The 24,139-nt window shown below is 55.5% G+C and overlaps 1 protein-coding gene across 1 annotated transcript; it reads left to right on the top strand.

Moving 5' to 3' along the window:
- Window positions 1-139: 139 nt before the first annotated feature.
- Window positions 140-23,007, top strand: ST6GALNAC5 (ST6 N-acetylgalactosaminide alpha-2,6-sialyltransferase 5). The gene is made up of 4 exons (XM_044673391.1): window positions 140-145; window positions 377-786; window positions 3,927-4,034; window positions 22,776-23,007. Exons 1-4 carry the CDS (start codon window positions 140-142, stop codon window positions 23,005-23,007), a joined length of 756 nt encoding a protein of 251 aa, XP_044529326.1.
- Window positions 23,008-24,139: the final 1,132 nt, after the last annotated feature.

Genomic DNA, 24,139 nt, shown 5'->3' with positions numbered 1-24,139 from the left:
TAGGCACTTTTAAGGGTGGGGGTGTTGGAAGCAGCTCCAATCAGCTCACCAGAGACCACCATCAAGTCTTCCAGGTGAGCATTTATGCCTCAGAAGCTGGCAAATGCTACCCACCAAGGGCTCAATGTATTTGGAGAAGATGCCGGTAATGCAGATTACAATTAAAATGCTTACATTTTTTTCCCAGAGGGCTGGTTGTTAAACACTTAGAAGCCCATCCCTAGCACTTAGTCGTTGTTGATTGCAGAATGGAAACCCCAGGCTGGCTCCTTCAGTCGCTGTCCAGAGGGAGGTGGCCACACTGGGCATTCCCCCTCTGCTAGGGATTAGTGAAAGAGTCCCTATTAACCGTTTCCATTTCTCTGATGCTTTCCAGTCTCTGAAGATGCACTGCAAAGACTGTGCCCTGGTGACAAGCTCGGGACACCTTCTAGGGAGCCGCCAGGGAGAGCGCATCGACCAGACGGAATGCGTGATCCGCATGAACGACGCGCCCACCCGCGGCTACGGCCCCGATGTGGGCAACAGGACCAGCCTGCGCGTCATCGCCCATTCCAGCATCCAGAGGATTCTGCACAAGCGCCAGGAGCTCCTGAACATGAGCCAGGGCACGGTGTTCATCTTCTGGGGGCCCAGCAGCTACATGCGCAGGGATGGCAAAGGGCTGGTCTACAACAACCTCCAGCTCATGAACCAGGTCCTCCCTCGCCTCAAAGTCTTCATGGTCACGAGGCACAAGATGCTCCACTTCGATGACCTCTTCAAACAGGAAACTGGCAAAGACAGGTAAGGGGAGCCCCGGGGCGGGAGGGCATCCTGGACGCCTGCCTGCCGGACGGACGGACACATGTCCTGAAGTCCCCGGGTCTCAGCTGGATGGGCTCTGACGTGCTGGGCTTCTGTGACAAGAGCATCTCTTGGGTCCCTCCCAGCTCAGAGGAAGGACAACCCTGTGACTCAGTGGAAGCACAGCTTCCCGGAGCCGCAGAAAGGCCGAGCTGGAAGGTCCTCTGAACTCATCCATTTAGAGATGGAGGGGAGCCCGACTCCTCCCCCGCCACCTCCCAAAGCTCCCACAGATACCTTCTAGACGCTGAGGGGGAGGGGAGACTTGAAACCAGGTCTTCCTGGACCTTTTGTGCCACGTCCTAGAGCTGTTTAGAAGCAGGTCAGTGGCTAGAACCAATCGATGGATGAGCAGAATTTATGAAGCTCTGAGTACTGTGAAGGCCAAAGGCAGACCTAAAGAGCCCTCTCTTTGGCGAGCTCCTGTGGGAAACCTCTGAGTGGGGGGGGGGGCTGTGGAGGGGACCCTTAGACCGCTCCTAGCTTTGCCTCCTCCCCTGCTGCTGTCCCCCTAAACCGGGGAGCAGGAGATGCCACAATGGCCACTGGCTTGGAGACCACCAAAGCCAGAAGCCCTGTTGGGGAGAGGGAGATCTAGGCACCCTTCTGAGGCTAAGGAGGCCAAACACGTGCTGGATGGGGAATGCCGGGGACTGAGTTCAAATCTCGGCTACCCACTCTCTGAGGTGGGAACGAGAGGCTTTATGATCTCCAGTTTGCAGAGGAGAGCATTCAGGCCCAGACGAGGCAAAGGACTTGCACAAGATCACACAGCTCATAAGTGGGGGAGGGAAGAGCGGATTCTTGCAAGTTCCTGATTCTAATGCCAGAGAGACACAGAGACACAGAGACAGAGGTGGGGGTTGCCGATTTCACTGGAAAGTCGCACATTCAGAATTACTTTTCGGCTGATTGGTGGAAACGAAGATGAAAAAGCGAGCGGAGCCTCTTTCAGGGCCTGGAAGGGCAGCGACGGCCTCAGCCTGTGGGGCGGAAGAGCTTCCGGAAGGCGCTCAGCAGCCACCCTTGGGGCCTCGGTGAAGCCCACAGCGATGCGAAGGAGGCGCCTGTTCCTGAGCAGCCCATCCAGCTCACAGGGAGGACGCGGTGACTTGGCGAAGGCCACACAGCGAGCCGCCGCCGCCGCCGCCGCCGAGCTCTTCCAATTCCATCCGACGCAGCGGGCAGGCGTCCCGTCGCGGGTACCGAGGTGGGCCGTGCCGGCAGGGAGCGGGCGTCCGCCTGGGCCAGCCCAGCAACTACGAAATCCCTTCAGCGTGGAAAGCTGGCCCAGGAGGTCGCCGGCCCGGCGGCTGCGGCACTTGGTCACGGCCGGCTCCTCTCCAGCCCGGCGGCCTGAATTCTTGTTCTGTCTCAGCTGCTTCTTCCGAGGAAGGCTCGCTAGATGTCACCCTGCTGCCGGCCGGCCCGGGCCAGCCATGGGGAATGTCCCTGAGCCCATGCAAGGCCTCGGGCTCAGGAAGGCAGGCCAGGGAGGAGCGTCGGCCCAATCGGGCTCATGGAGCCTGCGAATGACGGGCCTGCCGTCCTCCCAGAAGGGCGGCGGCTCTCCGGAGCATCTCGGCCTGCAAAGATAGGACTGAGCCGTGGAAAAGGAGCTTAGCCAGGGCTGATGGCTTGTGGCCTTTGCCGTCCCTTCGGGCTCTTCCCCTTTGCCCCAGCCCGGGAAATGGCAGGGGGGGGGGGCCGTGGCCATCGGCGCTCCTCCCTAGTGAGCCAAGGTGTGGGGGGGCTGGTGGAGGGCACCTAAATGAGCTCCCATCCCCCGAATCTCCCTCTCCAGCACCGTCCACACCCCGAGCCCAGTTGAACCGGCAGAGACAGACTTGGCCGGCCCTCGCCCCCACCTCCAGGAAGGCTCCGAGATTCTCCAGTGTCCGCCTCCCTTCTTACCCACTGGACAGCTCCCCGCCAGGCCCTCTCTCGGAGGGCCACAGTGGACGATCCCCAAGGCCCCCTTCAGCTGCACGGCCGCCCCGGGTTATTTCGAAGGCCCTTCACCATTCTAGATGTTTGCTCTCTGATCCTCCCGGCAGCCCTTCAGGGAAGCCTGACTGTAGCGGCCCCTCCCCCCCCCCCAGGCCTCTCTCTGTTGCCCTGCCGGGCCCTGCCGCCTGGGCCCGGCCCTTCAGCCGCCTGTCCACCAGGGAAGCCCCGCGGGCTGACCTTGGGGGTGAGGCCTTTGGCTAAGGAGGCGGCCCGGGCAGCCGAGACTCCAACGAAATGAAGGAGGGAGCCACGGCCCGGAGCTGGGCCCTCCGCTGTTCAGGCCAAAGGCCGGGCTTGTCCCCAGCAGAGTCGCCTCCGGGACGATGCCGGCTCCCTGGGAGGGGCTCCACCGCGGCCAGCCCAAACCCCAAAGCATTCTCGGGCACTGCTTCCAGGCGCCTCCCTTCCGATTCCCAGCAGCCCCTGGGGCCAGCCTTTAGGAAGGCAGCTCAGGCGCGACCCGCCAGGGGCGGGGAAGAGGCCCGTTTCCTGGGGAGCGCCAGCCGTGCCCTTTGACCCCTGGCTCGGGTTCCTCCCACAAAGCCTGGGCTCTGGTGTGGCTCGGGCTGTCCGAAGGGTCTGGCCTGCAGAGAGTCTCCGTGTCATCGCCCTCCCCCGAAGTCGGGAGGGAATTGGGGGCGGGGCTTAGAGCGGCTGGATCTGCCTCCAGATCCTCTCAGGCCCGAAGCACTTGGGCTCTGGGCCGGGCGCTGTCCGAGGTGCTGAAGACGCGGAGCCGAACCGCTCTGTGCGCGCCTCATTGCCAACACGCGGACTGCGAGCAGATGCCCCGCGCCCAGGAAGGCCCTCCGGGAAGACACGAGGGACTCGGCCTCCTTCCGGCCCGCTCGGGCAGGGCGCTGGCCGGGCTCTGCCTGCTGTCGGGAGTGAGCTCCCGGTCTGTCGGTTCCCTTCTCCTCGTTGCCTCATTGGTCAGATCTCAGGGTGGCGGCGGCGGCCGCAGGGAAGGTCCTAGTAAGAGCCGACTGGGGGGGGGGGGCGGCGGCCGCAGCTTTCGGGTCTCTCCTCTCCTTCCCCAACCTGGAAGCTTCCGTGTCTTTTCCTTTCAGGAGGATCTCCAACACTTGGCTCAGCACCGGCTGGTTCACCATGACGATCGCGTTAGAGCTCTGCGACCGAATAAATGTCTACGGCATGGTGCCCCCCGACTTCTGCAGGTAGGGCACTCGGGGCCCCAGCCTGATCCCCCAACGGGACTTCGGGAAGCCATCAATGAGCCCCCCCAAGGCCCCGGCTGGCGGCAGCAGAGCATTTAGTTATGGGCCAGAAAACGGGGAAGGCCTTGTTGGGGCTGCCGCAGAGTCCCCAAATCCTCATCGGCTGAAGGCAGGCCAGGATGGGCCGCCAGCAGGGAGCGTCGTCCTTTTCTTCTCCTTGGAGGGAATCCAGGCAAGTCCTCGGACCAGGACACTCGGGACCGTTTTCTCAGCAGAGCCTGGCTCCCTGCCCGGCTCCTCTCTGCCATCGTGCTCTCTCTCTGTCTCTGTCTCTCTCTGTCTCTCTCTGTCTCTCTCTCTGTCTNTGTCTCTGTCTCTCTTTCTCTCTCTGTCTCTCTCTCTCTGTCTCTGTCTCTGTCTCTGTCTCTGTCTCTCTGTGTCTCTGCCTCTGTCTCTCCCTGCCCCTCTCGTCTGCCCCCTTGCCTTTATTCGAGTTTTTATGGGCCTGGAATCCCAGCCATCTCCTTCAGTGGGCCGCCTCGGCCCCGCCCCCCCCCAAGGGTGCAGCCTGATTTCTTGGGGTTTTCTGAAAACTCGCCCAGAGACCCCTCGGGGGAGCCGAGGGAAGGACGCTGCTTCTTTAGCTCCTCACCAGTCTAGATTTCACAAGTTTCCATGGTAACCCTCTGCCTGGTGATGAGCCCATTGATCTGCCCGCTGCCCATCGCCTTGGCATCTGCATTCAGACAGACACACGGCGAGGCTCCCCCCACCTTCCAGGGGAGGCACACAGGCCTCCTGAGAAGGAGCAGAGCCAGGAGAGGGTGATGAGGGCTTGGGGCAGGGGGCGGCTGCCTCCCTCCTGGGGGTGCTGAGAGGCTCTCGCACTGGGGCCCCCGGAGGGCCGAGCTGTTGCCCGAGCACGATGGCGGGGCCACGCGGAGCCCCCGGTCCGGAGACGAGGAGCGTGCGTGCGTTCGTGCGTGCATTCGTGCATTCGTTCGTTCGTTCCGTGAATCGGTCCCGTGTGGCTTCTCCTTTCCGAATTGGCCTCCGACGGGCCGTTGGCCGCCCATCCGCTTAGCGGCCGGCCCGCACAGAGCGATGGCGGGTGGCTGCCTATTAGATGCCGCCCTGGCGCCGCTGCACATTCCCAAATCTCTCATCGGAAGCCAAAGAATTATCCACGCTGGGCCCGGCTCTTCCAGTGCGACGGGCGCATTCCCAGGCCCTCGTTCTCGGCACTTTAACTGCTTCGGGCCGGAGGGAGCCCAGAGCCCCCACGAGGGTTCCAGGTTCCGTCCCCTCTTGGCCAAAGATTGGGCTCCATTGAAAGAGTCTCCTGGAGGCCGGCTGGCCTTTCCCTTCTGAGGAAGCAGCAGCTGCCAGGGAACCCGTCAGTGCAGTGGGCCGAGAACCAGGCCTGGAGTCGGGAAGACTCAAGTTCAAAGGCAGCCCCAGACACCGTTTAGCTGGCTGACCCTGGACGGGTCATTTGGCCTTTGTCTGCCTCATTTGCCCATCTGGAAAATGGGGATAGTAATAGCACCGACCTCCCGGGGTTCTAAACAAGATCACGCAGGTAAAGCCTTTGGCCAACCGTGAGGCGATACATCAATCGAGCCTCTTACCAGTCTCTGCCCGGACGCCGGAGCCCGAAGGAAGGATTTCATCTGAGCCGTCTGGCTGGTTTGGGGCAGCTTGGGGTGTCCCCGATGGGGAGAGATTCTGGCCCCCGTCGGCCCATCCCCCAGAGGGGCCCAATCACATGCCAGGCAAGTCAGAGCAGGGAAGCGACTGGGAAATTGTCTAGTTCCACCCCCATATTTCCCAGATGAGGAAATGCAGCCCCACAGAAGGGAGCCGGCCGGGAGGCGCCCGGAGCCAAGAGTGCACTGCAGAGGCCTCAGCAGCCTCGGGCCAGAGGAGGAGGCGAGGCCCGGCCTCTAGAGCCTGGAGGTCCAGGCTGGCGATTCCTTCTGGGCCTGCCCTTTAGGGGAGCCCTGGGCGAGCCCGAGAGGGCTTGCAAGGGGAGAACCAGCCACCCAGCTGAGAAGCATCCGGGAACCGGCTGGAAGAACTGAGGAGGTTCAGCCACTAAGCGGAGCCTTGGGGGCGGCCCGCGGCCTCCTCAGCTCTTGGAATGGCCCCGGAGCAGGAGAGCAGCAGACTCGCCTTCCCCGGAGTCAGACTCCCGAATGAGGAAGTTGTGGGGCAGCGGATCGCCCCCCCCCCCGGAAATCGGCGCCTCCCCCGACACGGCCTTCCTCCCCCGAGATCTTCCCGTCCAATCCGGACGCTCCCCTGAGTGGGAGCTTCTGGGAAGGGTGGCCGTCGAGGAAGGCGGGGGGGGGGGGGACAGAGTGCCTGGTGAGGTCGTCTTCGCCTCTCACGTTGGGGGCTTCCTTGAAAGGACTTACCTCAAGCCATGCAACTGGTAACCCCAGGGGGTTGGAGGACCTTGAGTAAGTCCCTTAACTTTTCTCATCCTCAGTTTCCTCATTTGTAAAATTGGTGCCATAATCGTTCCTTGCCTTGCAGGAGTCTGTGAGGCTCAAATGAGGCTCAAATGATGTGCAAAGCACTTGGGGCACTCTGGCTGGCACATAGTAGGCATTTAATGGGTGCTTCTTTCCTTCCTTCTTTCCCTCTTTTTTCCTTTCTCCTCCCTTTTCCCCTCCTTCCTTCCTCCCTTCCTTCCTCCCTTCCTTCTTTCCCTCCAAGGCTCCGAGGGGGCTCTATGGGGCTGGGGCCCGTCTTTCTCCCCCCGTAGCTCACAAAGCACCATGGGTGTGGACGGTGCCCCACAGGACGCCGCCAGGCCCTCCCCCCTTGGGAGTCTCTGGTTCCCGGGCCTTCCTCCGCGTGCTGGCCACCCCTTTATCCCACCCCTTTATCCGCGCTGCTTTATAAAGATGGCTGAAGAGGACCGCAGGCAGGAGGAGCGTCCGAGGCCCGAGCCTCCAGCTCTCGAGGCCCAGGCCACGTGCGTCTCCCTCTCAGGCAGGACTCCAGGCTCACCGTCTCCCTGGCCGTTTAAGAGCCGCCTGGCCCGTCCGCTGCCAAAGGCGGTCTTTCCTCAAGAGTGCGTTGGCGAGTCCAAAGGGGTTGGGGAGAGGCTTCCGACTCGGAGCTGGCATCGGCGATCTAGTCTGCTCTCCCCGCTTGACAGAGAAGTCAGCAGCGGCTCGGAGGGGCCTCTCAGGGACCTACCTGGGGGCCACAGCCGGGAAGGAGCAGAGCCGGCTTGGGAACCCGGGTCTTCTGGCTCCAAAGAGGACCCTTTCAGCGCCGCCTCTTGCACTGCCGGGTTAGAATAGAAAATGGAAGACAGAGAAATAGGGATGGCGGCAGTCGGGCATCCGGGCAGCAGAGTATCGCTGAGAAATGACCGGCGGATGCCGAGAATCACCAGAAGAATCGCGTGAACGGAGACAGAATGGAGCCGGCACGAGCAAGGAAGTGAGGGCAGCCGGGCGTCACGGCCGGCCCCGAAACATGAGGAAGGTCACCTGCAGCCTCTCGGGAAAGACGGGAGGAGGCTCCGGCGCCCAGACGCTGCCCACGCTTCCAGCCGGGCTCACAGAGGGAGGCGACTCTGTTTAGCGGTTCTTTCTCTTCTGGGGGGCTCAGGGCAGCTCGCCATAGCCAGCCGGCAGGGTCTTCTGGTACCCGCCAAAGATCCGGGGCCAGAGAGTCAGGGGCCGCTCTCGCAAGCCTTCCTTTTGCCAAGGGGGAAGCGGAGGCGAGCTCCAGCAGGGCGAACTGCTTGGCCAGGTGCTTGTCGGGAGGGCACCAGAGGTCCGGCCCGAGGCCCTCCGACTACAGACCTTCGCCCATTAGTCAGGAGAAGTTCATCGGTGTGTTGGGCTGGTCTCGGGGCCCTTTGCCTGGGCACAGACAGCAAACAGCACCAGAGACACTGCCGAGACGTACAGGTGGGCAGCAGGGAGAGCCCCGACCAGGCGCAGCTCTCCTGGGGATGGAGGCCCTTCTCTTGGCGCGGACTCGGCAGTGCCGGGGCAGCTCTCCTACGGAAGGGACGGAGCGACTCTTCCCAGTGCGGCTTCTGCTGTAAATCGTTTGCCCTGGTCACGGGCGCCGCATTCAAATCTGCCCAAGAGTCGGCTTCGTGGCCATCCCAGGAGTGCCAGCATGTCTGCAGGCCTCTGTTCCCCGCCGTTCCAGGCTGTTCATGTGTGGCACGAAGGCTCAGCGCGAGCAGCGTCAGGGAACCGAATGCACGTCTCCTCTGCAAGGCGAAGGACAGCTCCAAGGCGTTGTGGAGGTCACTGAGCCGCTCCTGCTGGAAGGACGAGCCAGAGAGCGTCCGGGAAGCCGCCAGGACAATAGGGAAGCCCCCCCCCCACCAGCCCCAGCACAGGGAGGGGCTGAATGCCGACGTTGTCTGTGTTCCTTCTGTCCATCCATCAGGCTGGACACGGATCCAAGACAAGGGAGGGGGGACGGGCGCACGGAGCACGACCGCTGCACCCAGATGGCGCCCTTGTCCGAACGGCTCGGAGCACGCCATGAAATACGGGCTCTGACGGAGCATGCTCAGGAAGCTTTTCTTTTACGTTCAACCCTCAGCATTGCGTGATGCGTGTGCAAGCGTGTTGGTGTGTGCCTCTGTGCAGTGCATGTGTGTGTGCAGGAAGCGTGACGGCTCTGGACTGTGGCGGGCGGCTGGTTCTCTTCCCCCTCGTCCCTGCCCTGTGCCCGGTCGGCATCTCTAGCAGATGGCGAACACGGAGTTGGGCCCATTTCGCTCGGCAGGTTCGGCTCCTCGTTGCTGCTTCTGCTGGGAAATGAAACAATCGGCCTGCCGGTGGGCAATGATTAAGCACCTGCTGTGTGCTAGGCCGGGGTTGGGGGGGAGCTAAGGGGGCTGGCCCTGCCCTCGGGACGTGACAGTCCACGACACCCAAAGGGGGCCGGAAAGCAGGGTGGCCGGGCGAGAGAAGAGCCGCCCCGAGCCCAGTCCCTCGTGAGACGGGGAAGAGGGTGGCGGCGAGAGGGAGCCCCGAGTCCGCTGGGCCCTCGCGGGGTGATGGGCCAAAGCCAGGGGCGTCCCCGGGAGCTCGGCCAGGCGGGAAAGGGGGAGGTCAGAGCGGAGCTCCCTCCTCGGCGCACGGCTCCAATGGAGGGCCGGCTGGTGGCGATGGCGCCGACTTGGACGAGGGTTCCAGCCGGCTGGCGCTTGGACCTTCCGCATCGTTCCAGTGGGGCGCCCCATCCTCTGCGGGTCTAGGCGAGGGCCGGAGCACGCCAGCCTGGAGCTCGGTGCCGAGGCCGAAATACGAGTCATCCGAGAAAAGGTCGGCCACGTGGAGGCGAGACGAGCCTGCGGGCAGGAGAGGACGCCGGAGCAGGAAGGCAGCCCGGAGGAGGCCGGACAAAGGCCGGCCTCTGGAGCTCTTGCCGAGGTGGGAGTGCGAGGCGCGCCCTGCAGGCCTTTGGGGAGGCAGATGGCGCAGAGCCCGCTGCAAAGACGACTGGGAGAGAGGCTGCAGGGGGCCAGCCGCGGGGTGCCAGTGCCCGCCTGGCCGCCTCTCCTGTGCCAGTGCAGAGCCCGGGCTCTCCCGCCCTCTACCCTGAGGGGTTTCCCCTAAATCCTCGGAGAGCATCCGGGGAACGAGCTGAAGGCTTTCCTCGGTCCCCCACGCAGGGAGGCTGCCCTCGTCAGTGACCAGAGCTTCTGGCCTCTCCCTAGTGCTACCGTTTCCATGGCGATGGCGATTGTGCTCAGGGTTCTGGCGATGCTGCCTCCCCTGCTTTGCCTTCGCCTCTCCCAGGCCTTTCCCAGGCCTCTCCCAGGTCTTCCCAATCCTTATCCCTCAGACACATCAGGAAACCGAGGCAGAGAGAGTTGAAATAATTTGTCCAGGGTCAGCTGTCTGGACTCGAACTCAGGCCTTCCTCCAGCACTCTGTATGTCACAGCGTCCTGCAGGGGTCCTCAATGACAGAGTCCAGAGCCTGTCCACACCCGTGACATACAGGCCACGCCGCGATCCAGCCACTCTTCCTTTGTCGTTAGCTTCGTCGCCCACCGCTCCGGGTCCCTTCTAGCCGCGGGAATCTCGGGCCAGAGGGTGGCCCGGCTGAGCCCCTTCTCTTGTGGGATTCCCGATCGGGTCACACGTGACGAAGCAGGCCCTGCGCCCGCGGCCACACGTGCCCCTTCACGAGGAATCCTCCCCCGGGGGCCCCGCCAGCCCCGGCCCGGGCATCGGCCTCCGTCTGCTCTCTCTTCCATCTGGAGCTTTGCTTCGGGCGCTGCCGGGCCGTTGGCTTCTGCCCCTGGTTCTGCCTCTGGTTCTGCCGCTGGTTCTGCCCCTGGTTCTGCCCCTGGTTCTGCCCCTGGTTCTGCCTCTGGTTCTGCCCCTGGTTCTGCCTCTTCACCCCATGGAGCTGAGCTCGGGGACAGGCCCGAGTCCCCCAGGTGGCTGCAAGCAGCGGCTCGAGCGATTCATCACTCGTGAAGCCCCGATGGGGGCTCCAGAGACCCAAAGACCAAAGTGGGGAGGCCCCGGCCAGCCCTCCGGCGGTTCCCCATCTGTTGGGGCAGAGAAAGGGGGAAGAGCAACGACCACAGACCCGGTCGATGGGAGCCGGAGGGGAGGGCGCCAGGGCTCCGGGCTGGGGATCCCCAAAGAAGACGAGGGGGAGCTCGTTCTGAGCGCTAGGACTGGGCTGACAGGGAGCCCGAGGCCCGGCGGCCATGAGCTCTAAATGCTTGCATGACAGTGGAGAGAGAGAAGTCAACACAGAGGCAAGATTCGAACCCAAGTCTTCTGACATCCAAGGTGGAGTTCTTTTCAATGAACTTTCTGTTTGCACATAAGTGTTCTGAGTGCCTCAAGCCCCAAGAATGTGAGGTTTCCTCAACGAGACTTGGAGGAGAAAGACAGAGACGGAGAGAAAGAGAGACAAAGCCAAAGAAGCAGGGAAGGAAGACAGAGAGAGACTGAAAGAGGGAGGGAGAGACAGAGGAAGAGACAGAGTGAGACAGAGAGACAGACAGAGAGAGAGAGACCAAAATAGAGGCAGAGATGTGGAGAAAGAGGAAGAGACAGAGCAGGAGAGAGAGAGAGAGAGAGAGAAGCAAAGCAAGACCCCCGCAGGCTGGAGAGCTGGCCCGCAGCTCATAAGATGAAGTGGGAGCAGCATCAATGTCAAGTCTCACACTTGGGTCCAAGAAATCAGCTTCCCAGCTGCCAAGAGGGAGGCGTGGCAGGCCGCCATTCGTGGAAACGCAGCTTTAGGGGCCACGAGAAGCAGGACTTCTTTTTTAATCGCTGATGCACCGATACAAGAGGGGTAACGTCAGGAGTAAAAGGCACCCTCTTCCCACTGGGCTCCGCCACAGTCAGGCCACATGTCCTGAGTTCAAGATGCCACGTTTCTGGAAAGACATCGGTCGGTATACAGGAGAGCAAGCCGAACGAGGCAGCAAGGGAGCCACAGGAGAAGGGTGGCAAGAACTGCGCCAGATGAACCCGGAGAACGGCACATCGAGGGAGGGCCGGCAGCCCTGGAAGGCCTTTCCTGGGGGAAGAGAGGATGCAACTAATTCTTCCTCCCCATTCGGTCACTCCAGAAGTCCAGTGGGCTGCCTTGGGAGGGCAGGAGGGCTCCGAGCCAAGGTTGGCCGCCCGCTTCTCGGGGACTCCATACGAGGCCGCGCCAGCTTTGGGATTCCAATGGAAGCATCTCCCAGACGGCTCAGGGTCCAGGTTCCAGGCAATGAGGAAAATGGAAGCATTTAGGGTGGGCCTGCCGTGGGCAGAGCACTCGGCCACCTTCTGGGGACACCCGGACACAAAGGCCTCCGTGCAGACACATCCCGGCAGCCTGGGTCCCCGGGCGGGCGGTCCTTTCTGCTTATTCCATTCCTCTGGAATTTAACCCTTTGCCTTCCAGGCCCCATAAAAGAATCTCAGATGAAAGAGAAACAAACAACATCTTTCTGCCGCTCCCTTTTGAACCCCTTCTTGGACTGGTCCAGAGTCTGGTGAGGGGTGAGTGGCTGGGAATGCCCCAAAACAAAACAATTTTATTGAGGAAACGTGGGATTTGGCCAAGGATACGAGTTCCAGTCCTACCTCTGCTACTTCCTGACCATGCAGTCTTGGGCACAGAATTCCCTTTCTCTGGAGTGTGGACGGGTTCTTTCCCTTCCTCGAGGGCAGGAATGGTTTCTCCTTTTGCCTTTGTCTCCACGTAGGTGCCTGGTTGTTTCTGTTCTGGTTGCGTCTTGTGCCTACATATATGTGGGTCTCACACACGCGTCTCCCCTGATAAAATGTAAACTCCATAAATAAGTTCATTTTTGTCTCTGTACTTCAGGCAGTTGGTGGCACAGAGCACAGAAGATCTGAGTTCAAATCAGACCTCAGACACTAGCTAGGTGACCCTGGGGAAGTCACTCGCCTCGGTTTGCCTCAGTTTCCTCAACTGTGAAACGGGGATAAGAACTATACCTACCTCCTGATGATTGTCGTGAGGATCCAGTGAGATGAAGTGTTTAGCTCAGTGCCTGGTACACAGTAGGAGCTTAATAAATGCTCCACCCCCCCACCCCCCGCACCGTGAGAGGTTTGAATACTGAATTCTTACTGATTGCGTGCTGGATTGCTTTAAGCCGGTCTAGTGCCGTGTCAAGCACCTACTATGCGAAGCCTGGCCTAAGCCCTGAGGCTCCCATGCAGCATGGCAGGAACAAGCTGGGGGGGGGGGGGAGTGGGACAGAATCTCGGCGAGGAGGAGGCTTCCCGGAGAAGGGGGGCTTCGGCCAAGAGCTGCGGGAACCCTAGAGAAGGTCCTGTCGCTCACTAGCCAGGAGACTCTGGCCGGCTGCCTCCAGGATGGCTGCCGGGGTGGACGCTCTGGCCGATCCCGTCCCCCGGCGGGAGGGAGATGCTAAGGAGAATCAGAGAAGCCGCAGCTTGGCTGTCCTTCGGCTCGCGAGTGTGGAGCAGCCTGGGGGGCTCTTGGAAGGTCTCCCCAGCCATGCCCAGCGCTGCCCTCTCTGGGTCATCCACAAAGCGAGAAGGCCTGAAGGCTGCCTGGCGGAGGAGGTCCAAAACGCCTCGGCAATCCGATGATTGACAAGTGCCCTCCCGGTGCCTCTGCCGCCCTCCTTGCTGTTGGCTGATGGCTAAAGCCTGTCCGCACGACTTGCCATCTTCCCCAGGAGCTCCGCACGTCCTCTCTCTCCTCCCAGAGTCTCTCCTGGCCTTGACAAGGCAACGATGCTGCTCATCGACACAGTCTAGAAACCCGAAACGTCTGTGGAAAGGGAGGTGGGGGTGGGGGAGCCCCCGGAGCCTTTGGGCGGTCAAGTGCCAGAACGTCTCTGAACTACCAAGATCTGAAGCTGCCCAGAGCTTGGCAAATGGCTCCAAACCCCTCCAATTCGCAATGCAGGCTTCAGAGCTGGAAGGATCCTCGGGGCCATCTCTGCCAACCTCCTCATCTTGCAGAGAAGGAAACCGAGGCCAACAGTGAAGTGACCCACCCACAGCCACACATGGAGTCACTGGCATCCCCACGATTAGAACTCGGGTCCTGGGGCTCCACGTTCAGTACCCCTTCCATTGCGCCGTGCTATTTCCGTGGCTCTCACAGAATCACTTTTTAATCATCTCATTTGATGGAAGTGACGGCCAAGACCATCCAGTTCAACGTCTACCTGACCAAGAACCTCTCTAATGTAGCCCAGCGATTGGTCGTCCTGCCTCGAGAACCTCCAGAGGCAGCGCCTGCTCATTTGGACGACTCTAATTCTTAGGAAATGTGCTTTAGCCTCTCCAGCCACGGCTGCCAGTCGTGACCCCCGGGACGGAGCCAACCAGGGTAGCCCCTCCTCCGCTGAAGAGGAGCGAGCCCACTCTGCTTGCCAAACATCCTTGTGCCAGGCAGCGGGAAGATTCCCAACCGGGACAGATGCGCCCCCTGGCCGCATGATGCTCACAGTCCTGCAGAGGACGTGGCCCAAGTCTCGATAAATAGAGTCCAAAGTGAGACACGTAAATACCTTGGCGATGGCTAAGTGCCCCGAGAGGACAAAGGTCTCTTTTACTTTTATTGATTTCAATCTATCTTTAGAACTTATTTTTATTTTGAATATTTTCCCCTAGTTACATGTTTCGTGTTCTTTCCCTTTCCCCGAAATCCCCCAAAGCCCCCGTAGCAAACACGCAATTCCACTGGGTTTTACATGCATCATTGATCAAGACCCAATTCCATATTATTGAGAGTTGGACTAGAGTTGTCGTTTCAAGGCTACATCCCCAATCATATCCCCATCAACCCATGTGATCAAGCAGTTGTTTTTCTTCTGTGTTTCCACTCCTGCAGTTCTTCCTCTGAATGTGGGCAGCATCTTTTCCATCAGTCCCTCAGAATTGTCCTGGCTCGTTGCATTGCTGCTAGTAGAAAAGTCAGTTACATTCGATCGTGCCACAATGTATCCATCTCTGTGTACCATGTTCTCCTGGTTCTGCTCCTTTCACTCTGCATCAGTTCCTGGAGGCCTTTCCAGTTCACATGGAATTCCTCCAGTTCATCATTCCAAAGGCCTTTTTTAATGGCTGTATGGATTGGAGAATGGATTCGGGAAGACTTTGTGGGGACGGTGACATGAGTTGGGCAAGATGTTCATGGATGGGCAGGAGCCCGAGAAATGGGAAGCCACGACGGGTCAGTTTGGTCGTTGTCATCATTCAAAAATAAACGCAGAGGTCGGTTTTGCAGGATATCATTTCCACGGAGAAGGACATGGCGGCTTTGGCTTCCTTCTGCTGGTTCTCAGTTACCCTCTCGACAATCTGCTCCCTGTCAGTCACGCATTATTTTTACAAACATCAAGTGTCTGTCACCAGCCTCCTTCCAGCAATGTGTTCTAAACTTTGATGGATCCAATTAAAAACACGAGTCATGGGGGAGTCAAAGCCTCCCTCTTCAGGGTGCCAATGCAGCACAACTTCGGCTCGCACCCCAAACAGGATGACTTGTGAAATTGAAGTCAACGTAGGATTTGTCTGACAAGTTTCTACTAAAGTCATTCAGTCAATTAGAATTTCTTAAAAGCCTACTATGTGCAAACGACAAAAGACTCTCACTGCACTCAAGAAGTTCACCACTTAATGGGGGGACAACATGCAAATGATGGTGTCCAAAGAAGCTCTGTGGAGGCTAAATTGGAGATAACCAATAGAGATGGGGGAAAGGAGAAGATGTAAGAAGACGGGAAAGATCATGGGGGCGGGGCGGAGGAGGTACCAGGCTATAAAGGGCTTTGAATGCCAAACAGAGGATTTTCTGTTGGATCCTGGAGGTGAGAAGAAACCACTGGAGTTTACTGAGTAGGGGATGGGAGTTCCGCATTTTAGGAAAGTCCTTTTGATAGCTGATCTTGAGGGTTGGACTGGTGTGGGAAGAGCCTGTGGTACCAGAGGGTCTGAGCCCTCAAAGCCCTGAGGTAATACAGGCCTGCACTGGAGCAGAGGGTTCATGTGAGAGATGCTGTCAAAGTAAGATCAACACGCCTTGGCTACGGATTGGATATGGTGGGTGAGAGAGTGAGGAGGTGAGGTTGGCCCCTTGGCTGCAAGCCTAGCTGGGCGGTGATGGTGCCCTCACAGTGACAGGGAAATCTGGAGGAGGGGACGTTTGCTTTGGCCACGATGCGCTCGAGACATCTTAAAGTTTGTTTGGTCCTTCAGGGTCGTCTCTCAGGATCTTAATGCTCCTGGTGCGTCTTTCCCGGGAAGCTCCTCAAGGCTAGAGCGTGTGCTGTGCTTCCGTTCTTCTTGTCCTTAAAGCCCAGCATAGAGCCCGCTACATAGGTGGTCAGCACTCGGTACATGTTGGCTGGCCTTGCTAGAGTAGCAAATACCTGGAAATCAGATCAAAACTCATCACCTGGGCCTCAGCGAATGGTGTCCAGTTGGAGCTTTGCTGCTCCGGAAGGAATTCAGAGAATCACCGAAGACTTTTATGAACTGGTGCAGAGGCAGGAAAACAATAAAACTATGAGCACAATAATGCGAACGGAGGCGACTGACAACAAACAGAATTCTATGGCATCGAATGACCCAATGCAGCCCTAAGCGCTTTGCCAGGAGAAGACACTTTCGCCTCCTTTTTCGTCCCCAGAGGCGGGAGACCGTGGATGAGGCAGACTCCCAAAGGTGTCCGACTTTGACGGCATCTGCATTCATCTTGTAGAACTGATTCTCTTCCTTTTCCTTTTTAGAAGGGATGTTATTCCTTATAAATAACTATTCCACAGAAGGGAGTGGAGAGGGGGATCAAATAAGAAATTCAGGGGGTGTAAGAGCAAAAGTGGGGGCTGTGTCTGGGGCGCGTCCATTTTGTCCGAGTGTGTCAATATTTCTGCTGAGTTTTGTTAAACCGAATCCCCCCTTTTTATTCTTTGCTTGAGGGATAGCTTTCCGGGAAAGGAGGAAAGGGCACGATGGCAACGGCGGGCGACTTCAAAAACAAAACGTACCCATAAAAGTTAGTTTAAATCAATAAAACTTTATTGACTTTGATGTGAACAAGTTACGCCTGAATCTATTCCCAGCTATCTCCGCCCCTCCCCGCGCCCCAGGAGGCACCCCGTGACCAACGATAACTATAGGAAGTATGTCTAGCGAGTTTCTCTCCATCAGTCCCTTCTCCACTCACGAGTCAGGCTTCAAATTGAAGTCCGTTGCAGTAGAGAACGTTCTCTGGGTTCTGCTCGCTTCACTCTCCGTGATCTCATGAACGTCTTTCTCAATTTTGTTCATTAGCCCGCTCGTCGCTTCCCACCGGGCAGTCGTATTCCCTCGCCGCCATATGCCAGTTGGTTCAGCCTCCCCCCGCCTGGTGGGCCTCCCCTCGACGTCCACCTTTCTCTGCTGCCGGGCTCCATCTTTTCTCGAGAACATTTGCTACGCTGTTGGTTCGCCTTTCATGAGGGCGGCATGTGGCTAAGGCAATAGAATGAAGATGCATCTTCTGGCAGGAACTCGGCCGAGAAGGAGAAGCCGGTCCAAGGTCTGTTGCCGTCCGAGGCAGCCGCCACCCTTTTTGATGAAACTCTCCCATCTTTGGCCCAGGAATTGTCCGCGGCTCCTCTAACAGCCGCCTGCGCATTGTTGACGCTCCTGAGCCAAGTGAGCAGCTCTGGGCTGGAGGCTGGGGAGGTTGCGGGGAGACCACAGAAGCGCACTCAGAGTCTCTGGTCTGGCTCGGAGAGTTTCTGGGCCCCTCCCACGTGCCGAGTCTTTCTGCTGCTCGTGCTCTTGTGGGGCGGCGCAGGGACGGGTGGCACAATGCGGCTGGCAGCAGCCAAGTCGCATGAGAGGAAGAGAGGGGGACCGTTAGGAGACACGGAGGGGCTGCCAACCCTCACAGAATCAGGACCCCAGAGGTCGCATAGCCCTGCCTATGACCACGAGGGATCCCCAAGCGCTGCGGCCACACGTAAAAGGATTGGCTGAGCCAGAATTGTGTGTGTCGTCCAGCCTTGCCTTTGAAACCCCCCATGAGGGAGAGCCCGGCCATTGGAACGAGGTGACGCTCTCATCGGTAAGCATTTTAGGCTTACATCTGCCTCTCTGGACCTTCCTGTCACTGTTCCCAAGTCTGCCTTTAAGGCAACATTACAATGTAAGCCCTTAAGGGCAAGGCCTGTATTTGTCTGCTTGGTGCTGAGGCGTCTAATAAATACTTCCTTGATGTTCACTAATTAAATGGCTTGAGAGGGCAGATAGAACCATCCATGGGTTATTTTCAAGAAGAGTTATCATGGGGGGGGGGGGGAGCAGGCAGCTGGGTGGCTCAGTGGATGGAGAGTCAGGCCCAGAGACGGGAGGTCCTGGGTTCAAATCCAACCTCAGACACTTCTCAGCTGTGTGACCCTGGGCAAGTCACTCAACTTCCGTTGCCTAAACCTTAGCACTCTTCTGCCTTGGAGCCAATACCCAGTATTGATTCTAAGACAGAAGGTGAGGGCTTCAAAAAAAAAAAGAAAAAGAAGAGTTATCATGACCTGGCTGAGGAAGCCGCCAAGCTCATTCGAGTTCCTTGGTTAGAAATGGAGACGGAAATGACCGGCATGGTGTAACTCAACACTGCAGGCTAGAAAAAGTTAGTTAGTTGTTGTTTAGCCATTTTCCAGCCACATCTGACTCGTGGTGACCTCATTTGGAGTTTTCTTGACAGGAATGCTGGAGTGGTTTGCCAGTTTCCTCTCCAGCTCATATTTACAGGAATTGTAGCAAACGGGAATTGAGGCAAACGGAGACAAAGCTAATAAGTGTCTGAGGCTGGATTTGAATTCATGAAGATGAGTCTTCTTGACTTCATTCAGGCCCAGCCCTCTATCCAATGCACACCCTAGCAGCCCTCAGAATATAATATGACTGGACAAGATAGGGGCAGCTGGATGGCACAGCGGATAGAGCACTTGGCTTGGAATTTGGAAAACCCGAGTTCAAATCCAATCTCATACTCCTCTGTTTGCCTCAGTTTCTGCTTTAGTAAAATGAGCATAATAATAGCACCTACTTACCAAGGCTGCTGGGAGGATTAGACGAAGTTATCATTGTAAAGTGTAGTGCCTGGTATATAGTGAGCGCCCTATGAATGTAAGCCATTAGTAGAGTAGAAAAAGGAAAGAGAGAGTGTCATCAGACTGCTCTGCACCATGCCAATATGCTTCTCGTGAGAGTATCCAAGCCCAACAGAGAAGGCAGGGTCGGCCGGAAGAAAGTACAGCAGAATCTAGGCAGAACTCTTGCATCCATGTTTTCAGGAACTACCTGGCTGGAGTGTGTCAGTCAGTTGACCAGCTTTTAAGTGCCTCCCATGAGCCAGGATCAGGGCTAAAAACTAGAGACAGAGCGAGAACAATAGAGATGGTCCCTGATTTCAAGGGGATTACATTCTAATGTATATGACCATGACTTTCAGGTAGTCCAAGAATTCTTAAATGATCTCTCCTGGGTCAATTTTCCAGGTTGTTTGTTTTTATAATGAGATATTTTATATTTTATATTTTTAATTCTTTTGATTTATTTTATTGTTTCTTGATGTCTCATGAAGTCATTAGCTTCTATTTGCCCAATTCTAATTTTTAAAGGCTGAATTTCTTCCATGACCTTTTGATCTTTCTTTTCCATTTGGTCCATTTTACTTTTCATGGAACTCTTTCCTTCATTGGATTTTTGTGTCTCTTTTTCCAGTTGACCAAATTTGCTTTTAAACGGTTATTTTCTTTTGCATTACTTTCATTTCTTTTCCTTATTTTTCCTCAACCTGTCTTATTTGATTTTTGAATTATTTTTTGAGTTCTTCCAGCACTTGAGCCCAATTTCCATTTTTTTTCCTTTGAAGATTTGCATGTGGTTGCTTGGGTCTCACCATTCCCTATTGATTATGTGTTTTGCTCTTTGTTGTCATAGAAATTGTTTAGGGTTAGGAATTTCTTTTGCTGTTTGCACATTTTCCCATCCTTTTTTTTCCTGTGGACTGGGAATTCTGAAAAATGCTGATTCTGTCTCCTCTGCTGCTGGCTTGCAGGGTTCAGCACCATGAGCTCTTTTGCCCATGGGTTAGGTCTTTTACCTCAGCAAGGCAGGCTTGAAAGGGCCCAGAGCTATGGACTTCCAGACTTCTCTGGTAGGCTGGTGCCAGGACCTGGGACTTCAGGGGGTGGGTTCGAGGTACTCTTTTGTTGATGTAGCCTGCATCCTGGAGTCCCAACGTTGGCCTATGCCCAGGCCAGGAACCAGATGTGGTTGGGGTGGGGGAAGGGTTGGCCAACACTCCTCCATGTGTAGTTTTGCTTCCAGTTCCCCCTTGTCCTGAATCAACTCTCTCTGCCTATCTTTCATGTTGTGTTCTCTGGGAGAGCCCTCTCACTCCATCTTGATGCTGGTTTTTGACTCCTATCATTATGAAGTTCTTTTTAAAGATTGGTTTGGAAGGAGTCAGAGAGGTTTCAACTTTTGCTGCTACTAAGCCATCATCTTGACTCCTCCCCCTTTAATGCAACTGAGAGCACATTGATGTGAAATTTCCCTCCAAGAATTCAGGTCAGAACCTAACCCTCCCCTCACATCTTGGGTGATTCTAGGTTAGATCCTCCGGTAATTCTTCCTCTGTGGTCTATCAAGTATGTTGGATTTGTCACCCCAGATTTCTTACCACGTGCCAGTCATCCCTCATTTCTGAAGAATGTCAGGCTCTAATAGCTAATTGTCTTGACCAAGGTCAAAAATCCAAAATGTGATTTTCTCTTAGGGAGTTCTTTAATGGCTTGTTCGATTTCTTTTTCTGATATTGGATTATTTAAGTATTCTATTTCTTCTACTGTTAATCTAGGCAATTTATATTTTTATAAATATTCATCCACATCACCTAGATTGCTACATTCATTGCCATATAATTGGGCAAAATAGTTTTTAATGATTGCTTTCATTTCCTCTTCATTGGAGGTGAGGTCTCCCTTTTCTTCTTTGATACTGTTAATTTGGTTTTCTTCTTTCCTTTTTTTATTAGATTTACCAAGTACTTTGTCTATTTTATCTGTTTTTTTCAAAATACCAGCGTCTAGTCTTATTTATTAATTCAATAGTTCTTTTACTTTTGATTTTATTAATTTCTCCTTTGATTTTTAGTATTTCTAATTTAGTTTTCATCTGAGGATTTTTAATTTGTTCATTTCCTAGTTTTTTAAGTTGCATGCCCAATTCATTAACCTCTGCCCTTCCTAATTTGTTAGTATATGCACTCGTTGATATAAATTTTCCCCTTAGAACTGCTTTGGCTCCATCCCATAGGTTTGGGTAAGACGTCTAATTATTGTCATTGTCTTCAATGAAATTATTCATTGTTTCTATGATTTGTTCTTTCACTAAATTATTTTGGAGAATCATATTATTTAATTTCCAATTAGTTTTTGGTTTGCCTCTCCATGTATTCTTACTAATAACTATTTTTATTGCATTATGATCTGAGAAGGTTACATTTATTATTTCTGCTTTTTTGCATTTGTTTGCCACTTTTCTATGCCCTATTACATGGTCTATCTTTGTGAATATTCCATGTGCTGTTGAAAAGAAGGTGTATTCCTTTTTGTCTATCTTTATTTTTCTCCATATATCTATTAACTCTAATTTTTCTAGGGTTTCATTCACCTCTCTTATCTCTTATTTATTTTTTGGTTTGATTTATCTAGATCTGATAGGGGAAGGTTGAGGTCCCCCACTAGTATGGTTTTGCTATCTATTTCATCCTTGAGCTCCACTAGCTTCTCCTTTGGAAATTTGGAAGCTATACCGTTTGGTGCATACATATTGAGTACTGATATTTCTTCATTGTTTATACTGACTTTAATCAGGATGTAATGACCTTCCCTATCTCTTTTAACCTCTAATAATTAGAGAAATGCAAATCAAAACAACTGTGAGGTACCACCTCACACCTAGCAGATTGGCTAAAATGAAAGAAGGGGAGAATAATGAATGTTGGAGGGGATGTGGCCAAATCGGGACATTGATGCATTGCTGGTGGAGTTGTGAACTGATCCAACCATTCTGGCTGGCAATTTAGAACTATGCTCAAAGGGCTATAAAAGAATATCTGCCCTTTGATCCAGCCTTACCATTGTTGGGTTTGTACCCCAAAGAGATCATAAGGAAAAAGACTTGTACAAAAGTATTTATAGCCGCGCTCTTTGTGGTGGCAAAAAACTGGAAAAGGAGGGGATGTCCTTCAATTGGGGAATGGCTGAACAAATTGTGGTATCTGCTGGTGATGGAATACTATTGTGCTCAAAGGAGTAATAAACTGGAGGAATTCCATGTGAACTGGAAAGCCCTCCAGGAAGTGATGCAGAGTGAAAGGAGCAGAACCAGGAGAACATTGTACACAGAGACCGATACACTGTGGTAAAATAGAATGTAATGGACGTCTGTACTGGCAGCAATGCAATGACCCAGGACAATTCTGAGGGATTTAAGGAAAAGACGCTGCCCACATTCAGAGGAAGAACTGTAGGAGTGGAAACACAGAAGAAAAACAACTGCTTAAACACTTGGGTTGAGGCAGACATGATTGGGGATGTAGACTCGAAACTACCACACCAGAGCAACTATCAATAATATGTAAATAAGTCTTGATTGATGACACATGTTAAAACCAGTGGAAATGCGCATTAGCTGGGGGGGGGGGTGAAGGGGGTGAAGGGAAAGTAAAAACAGGAATCATGGAACCATGGGAAATTTTTCTAAAACTAAAAAAATTTAAAAAATCCAAAATGTGCTCCATTTGGGATCTGACTCGAGATCCTCACATTTCAGGCTGAATATTCCACTTCTGCTCTTTCCTCCATAATGTGCTTCCCGATGTTTTCATGAGCCACGCCTGGCCGCTAGAGAAGGGCCAGCATCGGTGACTTCCCCCACTGGTAGAGTAGGGTTTCGTGGTACACTGACGGCCACAATGTCCAACAATCCCCTTGGAATCTCTCCTTGCTGAGAGCTGCCGGCACAGAATCCCTCCACATGCTTCTTGCTTAAATGTCTGATATGACAGCTGCTAACACTTGGTCTAACGAGGGGGGAAACTGCGCGAGCTGGTCTGCTCCCTAACGGGCACACCCTTTGCCCGCCCGTCCCAGGAAGCTGTCTGGCTTCAGCCTCTTACTCTCGGTGTTTTCTCCTTCCCACAGGGACCCCAATCACCCGTCGGTACCTTATCACTATTACGAACCTTCGGGGCCTGACGAATGCACGATGTACATCTCCCACGAGCGGGGCCGGAAGGGGAGCCATCACCGGTTCATCACGGAGAAGCGGGTCTTTGAGAGCTGGGCCCGGGCATTCAACATCCACTTCTTTCAACCGGACTGGAAGCCAGAATCACTTGCTACCAACCGCCCAGAGACCAAACCCGGGTTCTGAAGAACGAATGCCAAAAGCTGTGATTGCCGTCGCCTCGATTGCTGCCTTCGGCCTCTTCCACTTCACCCGGGGCTGGCCAGGCCGAGGGGCTGAGGACGGCTCCGGCACTCCAGCGCTCAAGAGGTTAAACCCCTGAACGAATACGTAGGTGCGAGGTGTGGCTCTCAAGTAAGGCGGCGCCTGGCTTGTTTGCCCTTTTTACACCAACGTACCCGGATGGGATCCAGCCCAGTGATGCCGCCAGGTGGACGACAGTCGGGCTCTCTCCGGCCTCCGCCATCCCTTGACAGTCACACCTCCAAGAGGACGCGGCCCGTCAGCCTGCGTCCTACCCTGAGAGCCGACTCCCGCCATCTTTCTGAACCGCGTGTGTAGGGCGTCGAGAAGGCGGCCTCGGCTAGCCCGGAGGTGGCTTTCCAGGAGCTCATTTCCACGACTTTCTTCACGCAATTCGACAGTATTTCTTTATCGAGGGGTTTTTACTGACACTCGAGGCCGGCGCTGGCTTGGTTTTTCTACACTCTCGCCTTGTGGTTTTCTTTTTCTGTCTCAAATGAAAGTCGCTGATGGCTTGGGGAGGCTCCCTTTAAGCTGACGTGTCCTTGTGTGCTTCTTTTTGCCTTTTTCATTCGATAACGAGTGCTGGGGGGGGGGGGAGGGGGGCATTTAAGCCAGACTTTCCCGCGAGGAGCCCCGGGCTATTGGGAGGGAAAAAAAAGATCTGAGGGTCGCCAACCCCAAACCAAAACGGGCTCTTTCCTCAGAGAGATGAGCTTGATCTAGCTGCCCTTGGGGAGAAAGTCAGCATGCGGCCCCTGAAGCGGCGGCATGGCTACTGGCCTGTCGGCTATTGTCTGTGGCCGCCAGGCTTCCCTCCCTACTCCCTTCAGCCATGCTGCTGAACCCACGGCACACGTGCCAGAGCAGGCCAGAGGACGTTTCTCACGTGACCTCTCCTCTGAGCAGCAGCCCGACGGCGTGCTTCCTCCCTCCCCCCACAGTTTGGGCATTCGGCCTCTAAAAGGTTCGCCATCGCTGCTCCAGAGCCGCCCTCTCCTGACTAGCGACAGGTTGTTTCCAAGACGCTCCCCACCGGATCTGATGCTTTCCAAAGCACAGACCGAGTGCACTT

Source organism: Gracilinanus agilis, chromosome 4, assembly GCF_016433145.1.
Source record: "Gracilinanus agilis isolate LMUSP501 chromosome 4, AgileGrace, whole genome shotgun sequence".
NCBI lineage: Eukaryota > Metazoa > Chordata > Mammalia > Didelphimorphia > Didelphidae > Gracilinanus > Gracilinanus agilis.
The sequence above is the reverse complement of the archived record's forward strand: the minus strand, read 5'-3'. Positions and strand labels throughout refer to the sequence as shown.

What these genes read in the sequence shown, in the direction of transcription:
- ST6GALNAC5 (XM_044673391.1), top strand. An exon ending in CAGGAAACTGGCAAAGACAG is followed by an intron (nt 787 to 3,926) that starts GTAAGGGGAGCC and finishes TTTTCCTTTCAG; the next exon opens with GAGGATCTCCAACACTTGGC. An exon ending in GTGCCCCCCGACTTCTGCAG is followed by an intron (nt 4,035 to 22,775) that starts GTAGGGCACTCG and finishes TCCTTCCCACAG; the next exon opens with GGACCCCAATCACCCGTCGG.